The sequence below is a fragment of the Pongo pygmaeus genome, chromosome 7 (genome assembly GCF_028885625.2).
Source record: "Pongo pygmaeus isolate AG05252 chromosome 7, NHGRI_mPonPyg2-v2.0_pri, whole genome shotgun sequence".
Classification (NCBI taxonomy): domain Eukaryota; kingdom Metazoa; phylum Chordata; class Mammalia; order Primates; family Hominidae; genus Pongo; species Pongo pygmaeus.
The window spans coordinates 57,684,006-57,702,275 of NC_072380.2; the positions used below are offsets into that span (position 1 = coordinate 57,684,006).

Genomic DNA, 18,270 nt, shown 5'->3' on the forward strand with positions numbered 1-18,270 from the left:
AGCGATTCTCCTGCCTCAGCCTCCCGAGTAGCTGGGATTACAGGTGCCTGCCACCATGCCTGGCTAATTTTTTGTATTTTAATAGAGACGGGATTTCATGATGTTGGCCAGGCTGGTCTCAAACTCCTGACCTCAGGTGATCCACCTGTCTCAGTTTCCCAAGGTGCTGGGATTATAGGCATGAGCCACCACGCCTGGCAGAATTTTATGCTTTATAAATCATTAATGAATGTTATTTTCTTTTTAGGTGAAAAATGTTACTTAATAGTGTCATCATCTGTTCTACAAGACTCATTAATTTCCCAAATAGTTATAGAAGATAAGATACAAATAGTATATTCTCAATTTTAAAAATAAATACGGGGATAGTACTATTAACCTGCACAAGTTATCCATTCATGCAGTAGAAGAGATTCCTAATTATTAACATAAAAGTTCACCAGACATTCTCTGAATATACAGTGTGTCTTTCTAGCCAGTAATTTCAATAAGCATGACAGTCAATGAGATATACTTAAAATTTAATATTTTCAAAAGCATGAAATTGTAGGACATTGTGAATGCCTCTATGCTGTGTATTAAAATGATTACATATAAAGAGTTGACTTGGTTGTTAATAAAAAACACCTATTAGCAGATTTAACAACTGTGTTAAAAATAAAATATTCCAAGACAGGAAATAAAAGGTTGAAACTTTTCTTTACTTACAGCAATAAAAGCCATAAAAGTGATGGATTTTTGAAATTTATATGTCAAATTTCAAACTATATTTGAAGAGTTAGATTTTGACACTTACAAAGTGTCATAAACTTGACACTTACAAAGATCAGTGTTCTCATTCTCCCAGTAATGACTGACAGACACAGACGGGTCACTTCATTCCTCCCATTAATAGAACTGAGAGGGGAAAGGCTTTTTCCTTAATCCAAAAACAAACGAGTATAGCAAATCTCATTCACATGCCCAAATATCAATGTACCACACAACCTGAGTTCAGACCAGTGCACTTGGGTAAGCATAGTCCCTGATAACATTCTGTTCTTCTACATCTTTAAAAATATACAATAGTTTAAATTAAAAATGACCATTTAATTATTCTCTCTATAAGTGTCTATTGAGCACCACTGTTTTCCAGGCATATTATAGGTGAAGAGAACATGGTGGTGAAAAAAATGATCAAGGCTTTATCATATCATAGAGACGCCATTTTAGAGATCGTTATAGATATTAAGCAAGTAAATTAATTTCACAATACAAGCAAGATGTGACAAATGCTATGAAAGAAATAAGACAGAATGATATAATGGAGTGACTGGGAAAAGGAGGACATGTGAATTTGGAGTTCAGGAAAGTCATTTCTAAGCAGGAGATATTTGAGGCTATACAAAGGTCTGGGTACAGAGCAATCTGGACAGCAGCACAGCAAACACAAAGGTCCTAAAATGGGAACAAGCTCGGTATGGATGGAGACAAATACAAACACTGGAAGGAATAAAGTTACCAACACAGCTTTGTTACAGGTGATGAGAAAGCCCAACTGAGAGAAAACGATAGCTGTGAAATCCAGATAACCCATCCTGACACTTCAGTTGATTAATCAGAATTTCTAGTTGTCTCAATGCAGAAATGTCTAGGCTAACATCACCATTTTCCATGACCCACTTCTCCACTGGAAATAAGATTTATCTTGCCACCCCAAATGATACCATTTCTGGAGGGGCAGGGAATTTAGGAGGCAATGTGAGAGTCAGGCCAAATTTAATAGTCAACAATGACACTTATTTTCACAATATATAATTCCTCATTTTAGGGAAAATATGAATCCCAGGAAAGCCACTTATTGTTGTGGAACTCTAAGCATTGTAGAGCAGCTATGGCTTTTTGGAATTTGGTCCTGCCAAGGTGTGGATTTTTCCTTTCAGTGGCATTTAGCAGATCTCGTCCGTAACTAGGCACGGATGACACTCTTTTTCACTTTTTGTTCCTTTTATACCAGAGTTATTTTCTAAGTACAAATTTAAATTTGAAACTCAACATAATTTATTTGCTTCCAGAAGAGTTCATGTTTTTAATTTTTAAATATTAAAATAAAAATTAGATGAAAAGTATCAAAGGAACTAGAAGAACAAAAGCTAAAATAAGAAACACTAAGGCTCTTAAATATAATTTAAAACTGACTTAAATATATACTTAAAAACACTGAAGAAATGCTTTTTTGAAAAACATTTTAGGTTACTAAAAAATCTTTAGGTGAAATTAATTGGTGTTAATAAATAAATGTAATAATCTAATATATATATTATATATGTATAAATTCAAATTATATTATATACTATATATAATATATAATTATATACTATATATAATATATAATTATATTATATATATAAATTTAAAAGTTATATATAAAATTTAAAAGTATATATATATATATACACTTTTAGTTTAGAAGAGCAGAATCTGTGTAGATTAAACTCCTTCTTGGTAGGCAAAAGTAACCCAAAGATCATTCTGGAAAAGTATACTGGGAGGAGGCTGTTGGTGAAAGTGAAGTGAATACAAAACTAAACATCTTGAATTTGGCATAGATTCAGCTGAGAGAAGCAAAATTTGTAAGCAGAAAAAGAAGGATAAAGGTAAATGGGAAGGGTGTTTGGACTTATAAAGGCTCATTAAACTTTATATCCTTTCTCTATATAATTTTCTGCCAGTACAATAACACACCCTGGGTACACAATAAAATAAAAGGTCATAATAGTGAGGGTCCAGTGTCATTCTGCACTTAAAACTTTAAATAAATTCCCATTCCATATGGATGTTAAAGCATTTATGTGACGAATCATCGCATAATTGTGTAATGAAAGGGGGTTGCTGTTTTTCAAATTTGTTGATTAATAGATAATTTGAAGCTAAAGTTACTTTTTACAAAGTATACAATATTAGGAGGTAAATTACCTGGCAGAGGGTAGCCTGCTCCTGTCACTCCGTGAGCTTCCAGAGTGAAGTAAGCCCAAGGATGAAGCCTGACCCTTGGTCATCTTGAGCCAAACCAAGCTACATCACCTAATCCAGTCCTCCAGAAAATAGAATCAACTGGAGGTCAGTGGACAATTTTTGAGAGTGGAAGGCTAAGCAAATGTATTAGCTTTGGAATTACACAGATCTAGGCTTAAACCCTAGGCTTATGGGATATAAGCAGTCACTTGCAAGTTTTGTAACCCTGAGGAGGTGTCTTCACCTCTCTAAGCCTCAATTTTTTTTAATGTAAAACACAATTTTTTTTTCTTTTTTCAGAAACAGAGTGTCACTATGTTGCCCAAGCTGGTCTGGACCTCCTAGGCTCAAGAGATCCTCCCACCTCAGCCTAAAACACAGATTTTAATGCCCAATTTTGTTATAATAAGAATTAAGTTAATGCACGTAAAGTTTTTAGCACAGCAGTTGATTCCTATTGGGCCTTCAATAAACAGTACTTTGAAAAAAAAAGGAATTCCCTTTTAAACAATATCTTCTTATGCTTACTAAAGCCATAGAATGGGAGCTTGAGCCTCTTCCCACTCTGTGGATGTTCATGACCACAGCCCACTCTGCAGATGTTCATGACCACAGCCCACTCTGCATATGAGATAATGAACCATCATTAACCGCAAAGGAGCAAACAACGTGTCTCCAGTCAGCCTTGGTGAAAATTGCTACTGATCCCTCTCTTCTTTCAGGGGTTGCAGCAGCTCACACAATCCTTACTGTGTGAAAGGAGGAATACTGTCACGGCATGAAAAAAGCATAACTATGGAAGCTTATTTTTCTGGTTTTCTTTTCTTTGAGCACGTTTAGAGCTTTGAACATGTAGAACTGGCCTGAGTCTGGCACATCCTAATCAGTTTTCTTTGCCTTCCTGAAAGGTCCTGTGTACCTTCTCATCATTCAATTGGCATTAGTTCTCATCTTGGTCCAGGCTTAACTTGGACTTTAGAGTATTGTGAGCATAGGAGGGGAAGTAGTGTGGCATTTGGTGGAGGTGTAGTGAAGAAGGGAACTGGATTAGGAGGCTGAAGTCTTGGCTTCTTGGCTTGTTGCCAGTTGTGGCAAAGTACCTCGACATTTCTCAATTACAAATGCTAATTCTTACTATATAGCATTTGTATGTATGTGTGATGGTGAAATAAAATAATAAGAAAGCGGTTTATAAATTATATAGAGCTATTAAAAATAAGACTTTTATTCTAGTAGACCTATTTGATTTATAAAATAAATATTGTGTTATATTTAACTTTAATATTAATAAAATCTTCTCCACCTATGAATTCCAATATTGCTCCAAAATGGACTTTATTCTTACCCTGTATATCTACAAACTGTGCCATTATAAATAACATATATTACAAATGATTAGTAATTTAATTATCTGATTTTAAATTAACATTAGGATACTAGTTCAGATCAGCCTGTAAACACACAAATTATTCTCCTGATAAATTACTTTTGCTTATATTGCTTAAGTAACTAACAAAGGTAGAGTTGGAAATCTTGAGTGTACAAAGTACTTTTCATTTAGAAAATCTAAAGAATTACATATTTTAATATTAAGCCATATCTTCTGCTAACATGAGTGAAACAGGACTTGGCTTTATAAAATCTAGGATTTGATAATTCTCTTTTACAATATAAGAAAATTAAGCAATTGAAACTAACATAGCCCTTGTAGAATTTTTTACAACACCTTTTTTTTAGATATGTGTACTTCCTGTTAAGCAGAGATGATGAAATAATGGCCTATTAAAAGCAAATAAGTTTCTATAAAAATGCCCAAGCACGGATTTAAGGCATGTCCTGCATGCACAGTTGCAGTTAGTTATTCCAGGTATTATTTTTGTTTTCAGGAAAAGAAAACTCAGTAGAAGATAATGGCAAGTCCAGACTGGGGATATGATGACAAAAATGGTAAGAGTTCTCCTGTTTATATAGATCAAAATGATAGCTTGTTACCATTTCCAACAGAAGAGATATTAAGTATTTAAAGTAATTGTACAGCCATAGGTTAATTGTTGAACTGTCTGCTTTAAATAATTATACTATCTTTGCATGTATTCTTAGCATTGTCTTTTGGGGCACGGCTGACTACAAAATATGTTTGATATGTATATACAGGCATACCTCAGAGATACTGAAGGTTCAATTGCAGACCTCTATCATTAAGCAAATATCACAAGAAAACAAGTCACATAAAATTTGGAGTTTTCCAGGGCATTTACAAGTTATCTTTACACTATACTGTTGTCTATTAAGTGTGCAATAGCATGTTTAAAAATTCTACGTATTTTAATTAAAAATACTTTATTGCTAAAGTATGCTAGTGATCATCTGAGCCTTCAGAAGTATTATTATTTTTTCTTTGACACAGAGTCTTGCTCTGTCGCCCAGGCTAGAGTGCAATGGCATGATCTAGGCTCACTGCAACCTCTGCCTCCCAGGTTCAAGTGATTCTCCTGCCTCAGCCTCCACAGTAGCTGCGACTACAGGTGCCCACCACCACGCCTAGCTAATTTTTTTGCATTTTTAGTAGAGATGGGGTTCCACCATGTTACCCAGGATGCTCTCAATCTCCTGACCTCATGATCTGCCCTCCTTGGCCTCCCAGTGTGCTGGGATTACAGGTGTGAGCCACCGCGCCCAGCCAAGTATTAATCTTTTTGATGGTGGAGGGTCTTGCCTCAATGTGGATGACTGCTGACTGATCAGGATAGTGGTTGCTGAAGGTTGGGAAGGCTCAAAGTTATCCATGACTTTGGAATCAACTTCTTCCAAACTCCTGTTAATGTTGATAACTTGACCTTCTCCCATGAATTACAAATGTTCATGCAGAATGGTGAATCCTTTCCAGACAACTTCCATTTCCTTTACTCAGAACCATCATAAAAAAAATTATTATCTATGGGAACTACAGCCTTACAAAGTATATTCTTAAATAAGATTTGAAAGTTGAAATTACTCCTTGATCCATAGACTGCAGAATAGATGCTGTGTTAGCAGGCATGAACATAACATCAATCTCCTTGTACATCTCCATCAGAACTCCTGGGTGACCAGGTGCATTGTCAATGAGCAGTGATATTTTGATAGGAATCTTCTTTTACTGAGGAGTAAAGCTCAACAGTGGACTTAAAAATAGTCAGTAAACCAGGCTGTAAACAGATGTGCTGTCATTCAGGCTTTGTTGTTCCTTTTATAGAGCACAGGCAGAGTAGATTGAGCATAATTCTTAAGGGTCCTAGGATTTTCAGAATGTTAAATGAGTGTTGGCTTCAACTTAAAGTCAACAGCTGCATTTGACCCTAACAAAAGAGTCAGGCTGTTTTTAAAATTTTGAAACCATGCATTGACTTCTCCTCTCTAGCTATGAAAGTCTTAGATGCTATCTTCTTCCAAAAGAAGGCTGTTTTTTCTACTCTGAAAACCTGTGGTTTAGTGTAGTCACCTTCATTGGTTATCTTAGCTAGATCTTCTGTGTAACTCTCTGCGGCTTCAGTATCAGCACTTGCCACATCACCTCGCACTTTCATGTTACGGAGATGGCATCTTTCTTTAAATCTCATGAACCAACCTCCACTAGCTTCTAACTTTCCTTCTGCAGCTTCTTTGCCTTTCTCAGCCTTCACAGAATTAAAGAGAGCTATAGCCTTGCTCTGATTAGGATTTGGCTTAAGGGAATGTGGTTGTTGGTTTGATCTTCTATCCAAACTACTTAAACTTTCTCCATATCAGCAATAATGCTGTTTTGCTTTCTTATCATTTGTGTGTGCACTGGTGTAGCACCTTTAATTTTCTCCAAGAACTTTTCTTTTGCATTCATGGCTTGGCTAACTGGCACAAGAGGTCTAGTTTTTGGCCTGTCTCAACTCTTGACATGCCTTCCTCACTGAGCTTAATCATTTCTAGCTTTTTATTTAAAGTGAGAAACATGTGACTCTTCCTCTCACTGGAGTACTTACTTACAGGTCTTTGTAGGGTTATTAAACAGATTAATTTCAATGTTCTTGACTCAGGGAATAGGGAGACTTATAGAGAGGGAGATAGATGGGGAATAGCCAGTCAGTAAAGTAGTTAAAACACACACAACATTTACAGATTAAGTTCATCACCTTACTTGGACATGGTTTATGGTGCCACAACACTATTATAATAGTAACATCAAAGATTTCCATGATAGATATATGAACAATTAAAAAGTTTAAAATATTGTGAGAATTACAAAATGTGACACAGAGACATGAAATAAACACATGCTGTTGAAAATATGCCCCTAATAAGCTTGCTTGATGCAAGGTTGCTACAAATCTTCAGTTTGTAAACAATTCAATATCTGCAAAGCACAATAAAGTGAAGTGCAACAAAATGAGGTAAGCTTGTATTAGAAATCCATTGCTAATAATAAAATATGTATGGTCTGATTCTATAGACTGTAAGTATACATCTATATTAGTAGTATTGACAAATACACTATTTTATAGTACAATATAGAAAAGGGGCCGGGTGCAGTGGCTCATGCTTGTAATCCCAGCACTTTGGGAGACCGAGGCAGGTGGATCACTTGAAGTCAGGAGTTCGAGACAAGCCTGGACAACTTAATGAAACCCCATTTCTACTAAAAATACAAAAAAAATGGCCAGGCATGGTGGCATGCACCTGTAATCCCAGCTACTTGGGAAACTCAGGCATGAGAATCGCTTGAGCTTGGGAGGTGGAGGTTGCAGTGAGCCGAGAGCGCATCACTGCACTCCAGCCTGGGTGACAGAGCAAGGCTCTGTCAAAAAAAAAAAAAAGAAAGAGAGAGAGAGAAAGAACGAAAGAAAAGAAAGAAAGAAAGAAAGAAAGAAAGAAAGAAAGAAAGAAAGAAAGAAAGAAAGAAAGAAGAAAGAAAGAAAGAAAGGAAGAAAGAAAGAGAAAAAGAGAGAGAGAGTAAGAAAGAAAGAAAAGGGACATTTTCAAACACAGAATTTCTATTAATCTTAAGAGAATATCATTTAATACACTTAAATAAACCGTAATCTAATAAGCAAACAGGTAACTATACTCCTAAAACTTGGAATCAAGCATTTGATAAAGCATTGATTTTACACATGTTTGTCCTGGTAGGTCCTGAACAATGGAGCAAGCTGTATCCCATTGCCAATGGAAATAACCAGTCCCCTGTTGATATTAAAACCAGTGAAGCCAAACATGATACCTCTCTGAAACCTATTAGTGTCTCCTACAACCCAGCCACAGCCAAAGAAATTATCAATGTGGGACATTCCTTCCATGTAAATTTTGAGGACAACGATAACCGATCAGGTGAGCTGAAAGACCCTTCTGATATTTTTTTTCTTACAGTCTACTGGGGAAATTTAAAAAACAGTGCTCGAAAAATATGACACCCATTCTAAGTCTTTTGTGCTTGTGTGCAGCATTGCTGTAATCTAGTGGGGCATCTTGGACTTCTGGAAAACCCCCAGGTGGTAAAGAAAATTTTTGGAACTCCCAGCTCACTATTTTCAGTCTTTCTTTTCAAAGTCACCATCACGTCTCTTCTCGTCATTCCAGTATCTGTATGCTCACTTCACTGTCTCTGAATAAACAGCATTTATCCAGAAAGGTCTAGTGAACCAGTCATTACAAATAGAACAACTAAAAAGAAAAATATTTTCTAATTGGGATGAGTATGAATGAGCACAGTAGAAAAGAAAAACAAAGCAGTAACTGAATTATCCTTATACTCCAGAATCTGGAACAAATTTTGCTACAGAGTTAGCTTTTCATGAAGTTTTATTGAATATTTTATTAAATGACAATTCCATAAAACAGTTCTACTGATTTAAAATGCTAAATTTGTTTACTAGTTTCTGAGGCCTAAATTTTAGGCACCTTGGGGCTATGTCCATTATTAATATTAGATTAGGTCTGGTATTATGTGCATTTAACTAATATTATCATTGGATAGGCTCTCCAAACAAAGTTTTATAACTGCCCCACTGCCCCACTAGTACTCTCTCTTGGTCCCTGGCCAGGGATTCTCAACAAAGCTGTCAAGATATACTGTTGTGTCTTCATCAGTTACATAGTAGGTAATGAATGGTTCATTACTCAAAATAAACTACTAAAGATTTTTGATGCATACTGTCTTTGTTGAAAGAATGAAGGAATAAACTTGCAAATTAAAGGAGATTCAAGGACAGCCCTGTAATGATATAATTCACTCACATGGCAATATGCTTTCTAGGAGTTAGAAATAGGTAAAATTGTAGCTCGTGTGCTGGGAAATGTGTATAATTCATGGAATATATCATCAATGCCACAGTCAGGGGTGCACCATACATATGACTGTCATCCTCATGGATGTAGGGGAAAACAAGATGAAAGTCTAGGCACTAATGTTTGTTTTCACTTCTACTCAACACAATTTAGTGTTAGTTTATATTAAATGCAAAGATAAGCTAGAGTTTGTGGAGCATCAGGCTAACAATCTGTTCCCTTTTCTTCCAGTGCTGAAAGGTGGTCCTCTCTCCAACAGCTATAGGCTTTTTCAGTTCCATTTTCACTGGGGCAGTACAAATGAGCATGGTTCAGAACATACAGTGGATGGAGTCAAATATTCTGCCGAGGTAATGTAATTTAGTAAGTGAGAGATAATTACCCTGAGAGTACTCCCAGAAGCAGCTTCTCCCTTCTCTTCTAAGACAACATCATAATGACTCCAAAGGAATGGGTATTCCAGTAAGGAACTCCCAGGTTCCATTAAAATCAAGCACAGACACATAATGTTTGGCAAGAGAGGCAAATTTTTCATGTGGAAAGAGGCAGCTAAATTACTGGGCCCAAGATTCACCTTTCCCTGAGAATGCCTCAAAAACTGTTACCTTGATATCAAAGCTAGCTTCAAAGGGTGACACTGCTCTCCTTTAAAGCTGTAACCCCAAATGGAACACACCACCATTTCCTCTTTATTTAAATGTTCAAGTTTGGATACACCAGCAGTATCGTTGTGGCCAAGCCAGGACAATTCAATGAGACTCTACTAAGAGCAATGGTCATAGCAATGGTCACTGAACAGCATACACCTAGATGAGGGTCTGAGCTTCCCTGGCTCTTAACCTGCTCTCACATGGAAGCTTGTGACTTATTTCAGGACATTATTATCAGTATGTCCAAAGAAAAATGGAGACATGTACACTAGACTGTCAACAGAGGGTCTGGGAGATTAAAATGGGAGAAATTTTGCTCTTTACTTTAGATGTATGAATTATATAATACATGTGTACCCATATATGCAGGTTGACTTTTTAATTTTATTTTCATCAAATGAATTCTATAATATATATAATTTTGCAACCTGCTTTTTTTCTATTCACCCATTTATCATGACAATTTTTAAAAATCAGAAGATTGAATTCCACCTTTTTTACTGTCACCATAGTATTACATTTGGGTGAATGCATCAGAATTTATTTAACTGCCTTCTATTGATGAACAATCACAACATATGATTTTTGTTATATTGGTTTCTTTTGCTTTTATTAAAAAATGCTTCAGTGAATATATCTGTACATATATCTTGTGCACTAGTGAAAGTAATTGTGTAGGATAGATTTTTACAGGGAAGACTGCTATGTTACAAAGTATGTGTATCTTTTATTATGATAGAATATCAGCAGATTGTATACAAATAGAACTTGCTTTACCTTGTGTTGTAAAGCATGACTAACACCTTTCAATGCGCAGAAATCTGTTAATTGGGTTTTCCCCTCCATAAAATTGAAGGTAAATTAAAATTAAATGGACTAAGAGCCTAAATTAGTGTTATCATTTTGGAAGGATAGTTGGTAGTATCCAAGAAAATTAAATTAGTGACTCTCTCATCTAAATTGAGAAAAATCAATATAATCCATGCTAGATATGAGAGACTTAGCCACAAAGTTTAGCATATGATTAAATTCAGTTCAATAAACCTTCTTGGGATACCTATAAGACGATAGGTTTGAGAGGCAGTGCAGCCTGTTGCTTAAGAATGCAAGTACCCATCTGACTGCCAGGGTTTGAATCAAAGCTCGACCACTTACTAGCTGTACAACTTCGAACAAATCACTCTATACTCCAATATTCCTATATAGAGAATCTAGATAATATAGCATTAGTATCTATCTTAATAATTGTTGACAGCATGAAAAGAGTCAACCCACACAGAGCACATTTAGACCAGCACCTTTCATGTTGCATGTTCTAAATAATGTTACTTAACATTTCCATAGAGACACAAGCAAATGCTTTTCAAGCAGGGAAGTATAGGCATAAATTATTGTGATTAAATAAATATAGCAGTAAACGGCAGTATGACTATTCACAAAGAAGCATGGGAATACAGATGTAAGAATAATTAATTACAAGTAGGGACAGAATCTACACTGGCATGGTCAGAGGAAATTGCAATAAGTGATCCCTCTTAATAAACTGTCTTAATCATTCTTTTTTCATTCAACAAATATTCATTGAACACCTACAATATGCCAGATACTGTCTTTATTTATTTTTTGTTGTTATTTATTTATTTTTGAGAAAGAGTCTTGCTCTGTTGCCCAGGCTGGAGTCCAGAGGCGCGATCTCGGCTCACTGCAACCTCCTCTTCTCAGGTTCAAGTGATTCTGCTGCCTCGGCCTCCTGAGTAGCTGGGATTACAGGCATGTGCCACCACACCCGGCTAATTTTGTATTTTTAGTAGAGATGGAGTTTCACCACGTTGGTCAGGCTGATCTCGAACTCCTGACCTCGTGATCCGCCCGCCTCGGCCTCCCAAAGTGCTGGAATTACAGGTGGGAGATACTGTTTTTAAAAAGTACTTGCTATCAGAACTTGCATTTGATAGGGAAAATAAAAATTTCAGAGGGAGGAAGGCGGGAAAGAAGGGAGGGAGGGAGGAAGGAAGTGAGGGAGGAAGGAAGGGAAGGAGGGAGGAAGGAAGGGAGGGAGGGAGGAAGGGAGCGAGGAGAATAGGAAGAAGAGAGATTAAATAAGTGATATGGATAGAACTGTTTTGATTTGTGGTGGTTACTTTATATTGGATGATCAGAAAAGAATTATTTAAGGAGTGGCATTTGAGTTCAACCCTAATTCAAGACAAAAGTCTGCCATTTGAAGATCATGGGGAAGGAAATTCCAGAGAAAATTAGAAGCTAATGCAAAGGCTCAAAGTTGTCAACATGTGACGAAGTATAATCTGTAAGATGTGAATGTTAATAGGTGGGGAAAGTAAGAAATGAATGATAATTGTTGTACTTATTGATTGAGCAATTTAAAAACCTTATCCTAAGAAGGTAAAATTAAGCAGGTATGGCAAGAAGGAAATCTAGAGTTCTATTTTGGCCAGATTAAGTCTGAAACATCTATTAGACATCCATGTAGAGATATCAAGAATATATCAAGAATACATATATACATATTTGGATGTACAAATCTAGAGTTTGCAGAGACATTAAGCTGGAGATATTTATTTGAGAGGTGTTTGGAAAGGGCACTAATGTGCCCGAAAGAATCTGTTCTTGGCCAAGACTCCCAGGTACTCCAGGATCCCTTTCTCATAAATTTACTATAAAGTACCTCATGTGAGAGAAAATTACTTCAATTATTTTCTCAAAAACTAGTTAGTCATATTTCCTGATCTTTTCATAACAAAGAGAGATACATTTAAAGGAGTAATATTCAATAACAATATCGTAGGAAAGGACATTTTGCTTACTGCTTCCAGGTTTTCTAATCTCTACTTGGCACACAGATAACCCTTCCTACGAGTGAGAACATAACTCTTCTAATCCACTGGATAAAGGTTCACATAAGTTTTATGTATCTAAGCCAAGATACATCATCATATGGTAATAAGTTAACTTATAACTTACCTTTTCTCATCACCCTGGTATAAATAATTAATTAACCATAGTATCATTTTTAGCTTCACATAGTTCACTGGAATTCTGCAAAGTACTCCAGCCTTGCTGAAGCTGTCTCAAAGGCTGATGGTTTGGCAGTTATTGGTGTTTTGATGAAGGTGAGTTACAGATAATTACACAGCTCTGCTTCCACTGTCTTACCAATTAGATCTCAAAATAGAAGGAAATAAGGTAACATATATTTTAGAATTTCTTATTTTAAAGTTTCCATTTAACTGATGACTACAGGTGAACAAATAGTTCCCTAGTATTTTATTGCTTGGTTTTATCTCTGCCCTCTTAAAGAGAGAAATGAGTTTCAGGTGGAGGTGAGATAGAACGGTGTTCATAGGGAAAAAGGAATTTCTATTTTCCATCTCTTCCAAATTCCTTTTCCTCTAAACTTCCTACATCATATATTCTGAAATTTATTAATTTAATATCTCATCAGGAAATAAATATTATTAAATATTAATAAGGAAACCTGAAATCATAGATTCAGAAATTTATCAATTTAATATCTCATTGGAAAGAAATAGTAAAAGAGTTTTTTCTTGCAAAGAACATTCAATTGATTTTTTAAATGGGAGATGTTGCTCAAATCTTCTATAGAAGAATCCCTGAAAAGTTCTACGAAAAAGTTATTATTAAATTGGGTATGCCTGGGTAACCAAATAACTCTTGAAATTATAGCACCTCTACTTAACCTTTACTGAGCACTTACAATATGCCAAATACTGTAGTAATGAAAACTAATATAACAGACCAAAATAAGAGATTTGTTTTTGTGTCAGTTTTGATAAATTACTAGATTTTGCCCTGTATAACTTTGAACATATTGCCAATAATTCAGTTTAAATCAAGCTTTTAGTTTGCTACTTTATCTGTAGGTACATATTATAAACGATTCATAGAGTACAAAGGCCCTCAAAGACATACAGCTTGAAAAATTTCCCCTTCTAAAGCAGAGAGAAAATACCTTATCTCTTGTCAGTTGTTAATTGAAAAAAAATTCAAAACTTAGCTAAGCAGTGTTCGATTGATAATAATCTTTATCTCATACTTTATTTTCTTAAATCTCCAGGTTGGTGAGGCCAACCCAAAGCTGCAGAAAGTACTTGATGCCCTCCAAGCAATTAAAACCAAGGTAAGCACACTACATAAGTAGTTTAAATCAGAGAACAAGAATTTACAGATCTATGGAAATCATTTAATGAAGTATTAAAACTGGGGAGTAGGAAGGCCATAGCAAAAGCTACCAGCTGAAAATCAAGGTGCTACTTCAATACTGCCTACCTCTGAGAAAATCTCTAATGCATGGAATTGTTTTGGTTTTTTGTTTTTCATAGTTATGGTTTATTTATTTCAGCAGAATATGGCATGCAGAAAACCAGATTACACAGCCATTTAAATTTGCTTGAAAAACTATATCTAACAAAATTGTGATTTTCCATTTCATAAATAAAGATATCTCTAGCTTTTTAGCAGTACAAAAATTCAGAAGTAAAGGGCATTCTTTTGAGATATGATTGATATACAATCTTTGATAACCGTAACTCTTGTCAACTCAAAAAAATATGGATTTTTTGATATACACAAACAGCTTTATTGTTTTAATGGTAAGCAGTTAAACCATAAATCAGAGATTTGTCATGTTTTGCAGCATGGAGAACTGTCATGTATTTGTGTAAAATAAATCTGATTTATGCTGATTCTAGAAAAGATTAAACTTCAATGAGTGTCTTATAAAGTATAAATGACAGAAGATAAAAAATAAGCCCTCAACTCAAAAGTTATCAAAAAAAATGAAAATAAAATATAGGGAAATAATTAGTGAAGATAAAAGCAGAAAAGAATAAAATAAGAAAGAAAAATGATGGCCGGGTGTGGTGGCTCATGCCTGTAATCCCTGCACTTTGGGAGGCCGAGGCGGGTAGATTGCTTGAGGTCAGGAGTTCAAGACCAGCCTGGCCAACATAGTGAAATCCTGTCTCTACTAAAAATACAAAAAATTCACTGGGCGTGGTGGTGCACACATGTAGTCCTAGCTACTCAGGAGATTGAGGCAGGAGAATCGCTTGAACCCAGGAGGTGCAGGTTGCAGTGGGCCGAGATTGTGCCACTGCACTCCAGCCTGGGTAACAGAGTGAGACTCCATCTTAAATAAATAAATAAATAAATTTTAAAAAGAAAAATGATGACTAAGTAAGGGGTAAAATTTTATCAATAAATTGAAAAGTTGATTCTTTGGAAGAACAACAAAAAAGTCAGACTTTGGGGAAGCTGGATAAAGAGAAAAAAAGCCGTACATATAAAACATTATTAGAAATAAATAGGTTGTGACTAAAGATATAGAAGAGAATTTTAAGAGACAAAATTTTTTATAACATTATGCTAGTAAATTTGAAAATTTAGATAAAATGGATAATTTTCCAAGAAAATGTGAAGTAAGGGAATTGACTCAACAGGAGTTAGAATACCTAAATAGACTGAGAACCTAAAAGTAAATTTAAACAATAGTCAAAATGTATCTATTAAACAAAAATACTAGGCCCAGACCACTTCATGGAAAAGGGTTACTCAACTTTTAAGAAACAATCATGCCAGTGTTAACTAAACTGCCCAGATGAAGGAACAGACAGAAAACTTCCCATCAATTTAATGGAATCTGATACCAAAACCGGGTATGAAAACTACAAAACAGACAAACAAAACAAAAAACATAGGATAAACTTTCTTAGGAATGTAGCTAAAGGAAATCCTAAAATTTATTATAACAAATCAAATTCAACAGTGTATTAAAAGAGTAGTTTCTGAACTAGTAGAGTTTCTGAACTAGTATTTTTGGGAAAATACAAGAATGACTCAATATTAGAAAATCTTAAATTAATTCATTATATTAACTAGTTAAAGATGAAGAAAACCTCATGATCAACTTGTTAAATGCTTAAAATCATTTGATAAAAGTTAATGCCCTTTCTTTAGGATGAAACAAAATGAAAGAAAACTGTCTGAAAACTTCTTGAATTTGATAAAGAATTTACCTAGAAACTTGTATCAACATTTAACTTCGTAGTGAAACACTTGAAGCATTTTCATTTCAATCAGGGACAAGACCAAGGTGCCACTGTGACCATCACATTTGAAAATTATAATAAGGGTCCTAGTCAGTGCAACAAAATAATGAAAGAGTACATATTATGATAGATATTGAAATAGCAAAAACAAAACTATCATTCTGTGCAGTTGATATCATCACTAATATCCACCTGAAAACTCCAGAAGAATCATCTAAAATACAGAATGCATAAAAGATTAGCATACAAATATCAGTATATTTCCTATACACCAGTAATAATCAGAAAAGATGATAGGAATAAATAGAATAAAACTTAAACAACCAATATGCATGTCAATAAAGATTTTTGCCATTGAAATAGAATCTGACATCATTCCTAGAGAAAAAATAAAAGCATTATACTAGAAATTAAATATGTTTTAAAGATATAGATTGTAAAAAAGGTTTTTGAATCTTTGCTTATCTGCAACCAAATGAAGAAGGAAACGTCTTGGCCAAAAACTTACATATAACACATTTTTCATCTTTTTTTCTTCTGTTGATATTGTTGTTTATATCCACAAACACACCAGTCATTAAATACTAAATAGTAGAAAAATCAATGACTCTTAGCTAAAATCTCTAAATAATGTATAACAAGATAATATAGCATATATATGTCACATGTATTCATATAAGTATTTTATATCATGCTGTAATGATGTATTCTTTTCTTCCAGGGCAAACGAGCCCCATTCACAAATTTTGACCCCTCTACTCTCCTTCCTTCATCCCTGGATTTCTGGACCTACCCTGGCTCTCTGACTCATCCTCCTCTTTATGAGAGTGTAACTTGGATCATCTTTAAGGAGAGCATCAGTGTCAGTTCAGAGCAGGTAGAGTTGTGAATGAATGGGAACTGGGAATGCGCAGCAGGAATATTACTTTAATTGATAGTATCAGTGAGAGAGATTATTATTTCAGTCAGCTTTGTGAGAAGTTCATTTTTCCTCCCAACTTAAAAATATTAATTTGGGGACATAGGTTTATTAAATATCCAAAAATGCATTATAATACTCTTTTTTGCCTTTATGCAGAAAAAAAAAATGACTCCCACCACTCTTTCCTCCTTAATAAGGAAAAGTCCAACCTTGTTAAATGTCTTCTTAAGCATTTCAGAAATAAAGGAAAAACTGTGACTGGACATTTCAATAAGACTTTGGGGAATTGTGGCTCCCAGCTGGCATACCTTGATAGTTGGCAAAATATTTTTATTCCTTTTGTGGAGCTTAAACTTTTAAATATTCAACAAAATATCTCATTAACTGTTGTTTATAATGGTGATTATAGTATCATTCATTGCTCAATCATGTTTATTAGGTGCCTTACATTTATTTTATTAGCCAATTCTCATAAGAAACCTACAGGACAAGCATTGTAGCCTGTTGCTAACTGACATTTATTGAGCACATGCTATATGTGAAGCATCATTCTAAGGGCTTTGTGTGTATTAACCCATTTAATCTTCACAACAACACAGTGAAGTAAGTACTATATGGAAACTAAGGTACCAAGCTAATAAGTCACTCACCCAACGTACCCCAGCTGAAATTAAAAAGTTGATACTTTAACCCAGTCATCAATAATTAAAGCAAAATGCCTGGTTCAAAGGAATGAATGTAAAGGATTTGGGGCTTTCTCTCTTCCTATTAGTGATATTACTGCAATTTCTAACTCAGTTTTCTAAATATCAGTGCATTAATAATCCTGTAAATAAAACGCTTTATGTAACTTTAAAAACTTTTTATTTTAAAAATATTTTATCCCTCCAGCTGGCACAATTCCGCAGTCTTCTATCAAATGTTGAAGGTGATAACGCTGTCCGCATTCAGCACAACAACCGCCCAACCCAACCTCTGAAGGGCAGAACAGTGAGAGCTTCATTTTGATGAGTCTGAGAAGAAACTTGTCCTTCCTCAAGAACACAGCCCTGCTTCTGACATAATCCAGTAAAATAATAATTTTTAAGAAATAAATTTATTTCTATATTAGCAAGACAGCATGCCTTCAAATCAGTCTGTAAAACTAAGAAACTTAAATTTTAGTTCTTACTGCTTAATTCAAATAATAATTAGTAAGCTAGCAAATAGTAATCTGTAAGCATAAGCTTATGCTTAAATTCAAGTTTACTTTGAGGAATTCTTTAAAATTACAACTAAGTGATTTGTATGTCTAATTTTTCAGTTTATTTGAACCAATAAA

General features: G+C 34.9%; 1 protein-coding gene across 1 annotated transcript in view; it reads left to right on the top strand.

The window, feature by feature from the left end:
* LOC129042658 (carbonic anhydrase 1-like) overlaps nt 1–18,065 on the top strand; it is a 52,380-nt gene extending 34,315 nt beyond the window's left edge. Inside the window, exons 2-8 of the mRNA XM_054498902.2 lie at nt 4,881–4,941; nt 8,134–8,331; nt 9,520–9,638; nt 12,974–13,069; nt 14,035–14,097; nt 16,749–16,904; nt 17,841–18,065. Of these exons, the coding sequence (XP_054354877.2) occupies nt 4,905–4,941; nt 8,134–8,331; nt 9,520–9,638; nt 12,974–13,069; nt 14,035–14,097; nt 16,749–16,904; nt 17,841–17,957 (786 nt within the window). The 5' untranslated portion in view covers nt 4,881–4,904 and the 3' untranslated portion in view covers nt 17,958–18,065. The remainder of the gene's footprint in view (nt 1–4,880; nt 4,942–8,133; nt 8,332–9,519; nt 9,639–12,973; nt 13,070–14,034; nt 14,098–16,748; nt 16,905–17,840) is intronic.
* The last annotated feature ends 205 nt before the right edge of the window (nt 18,066–18,270 follow it).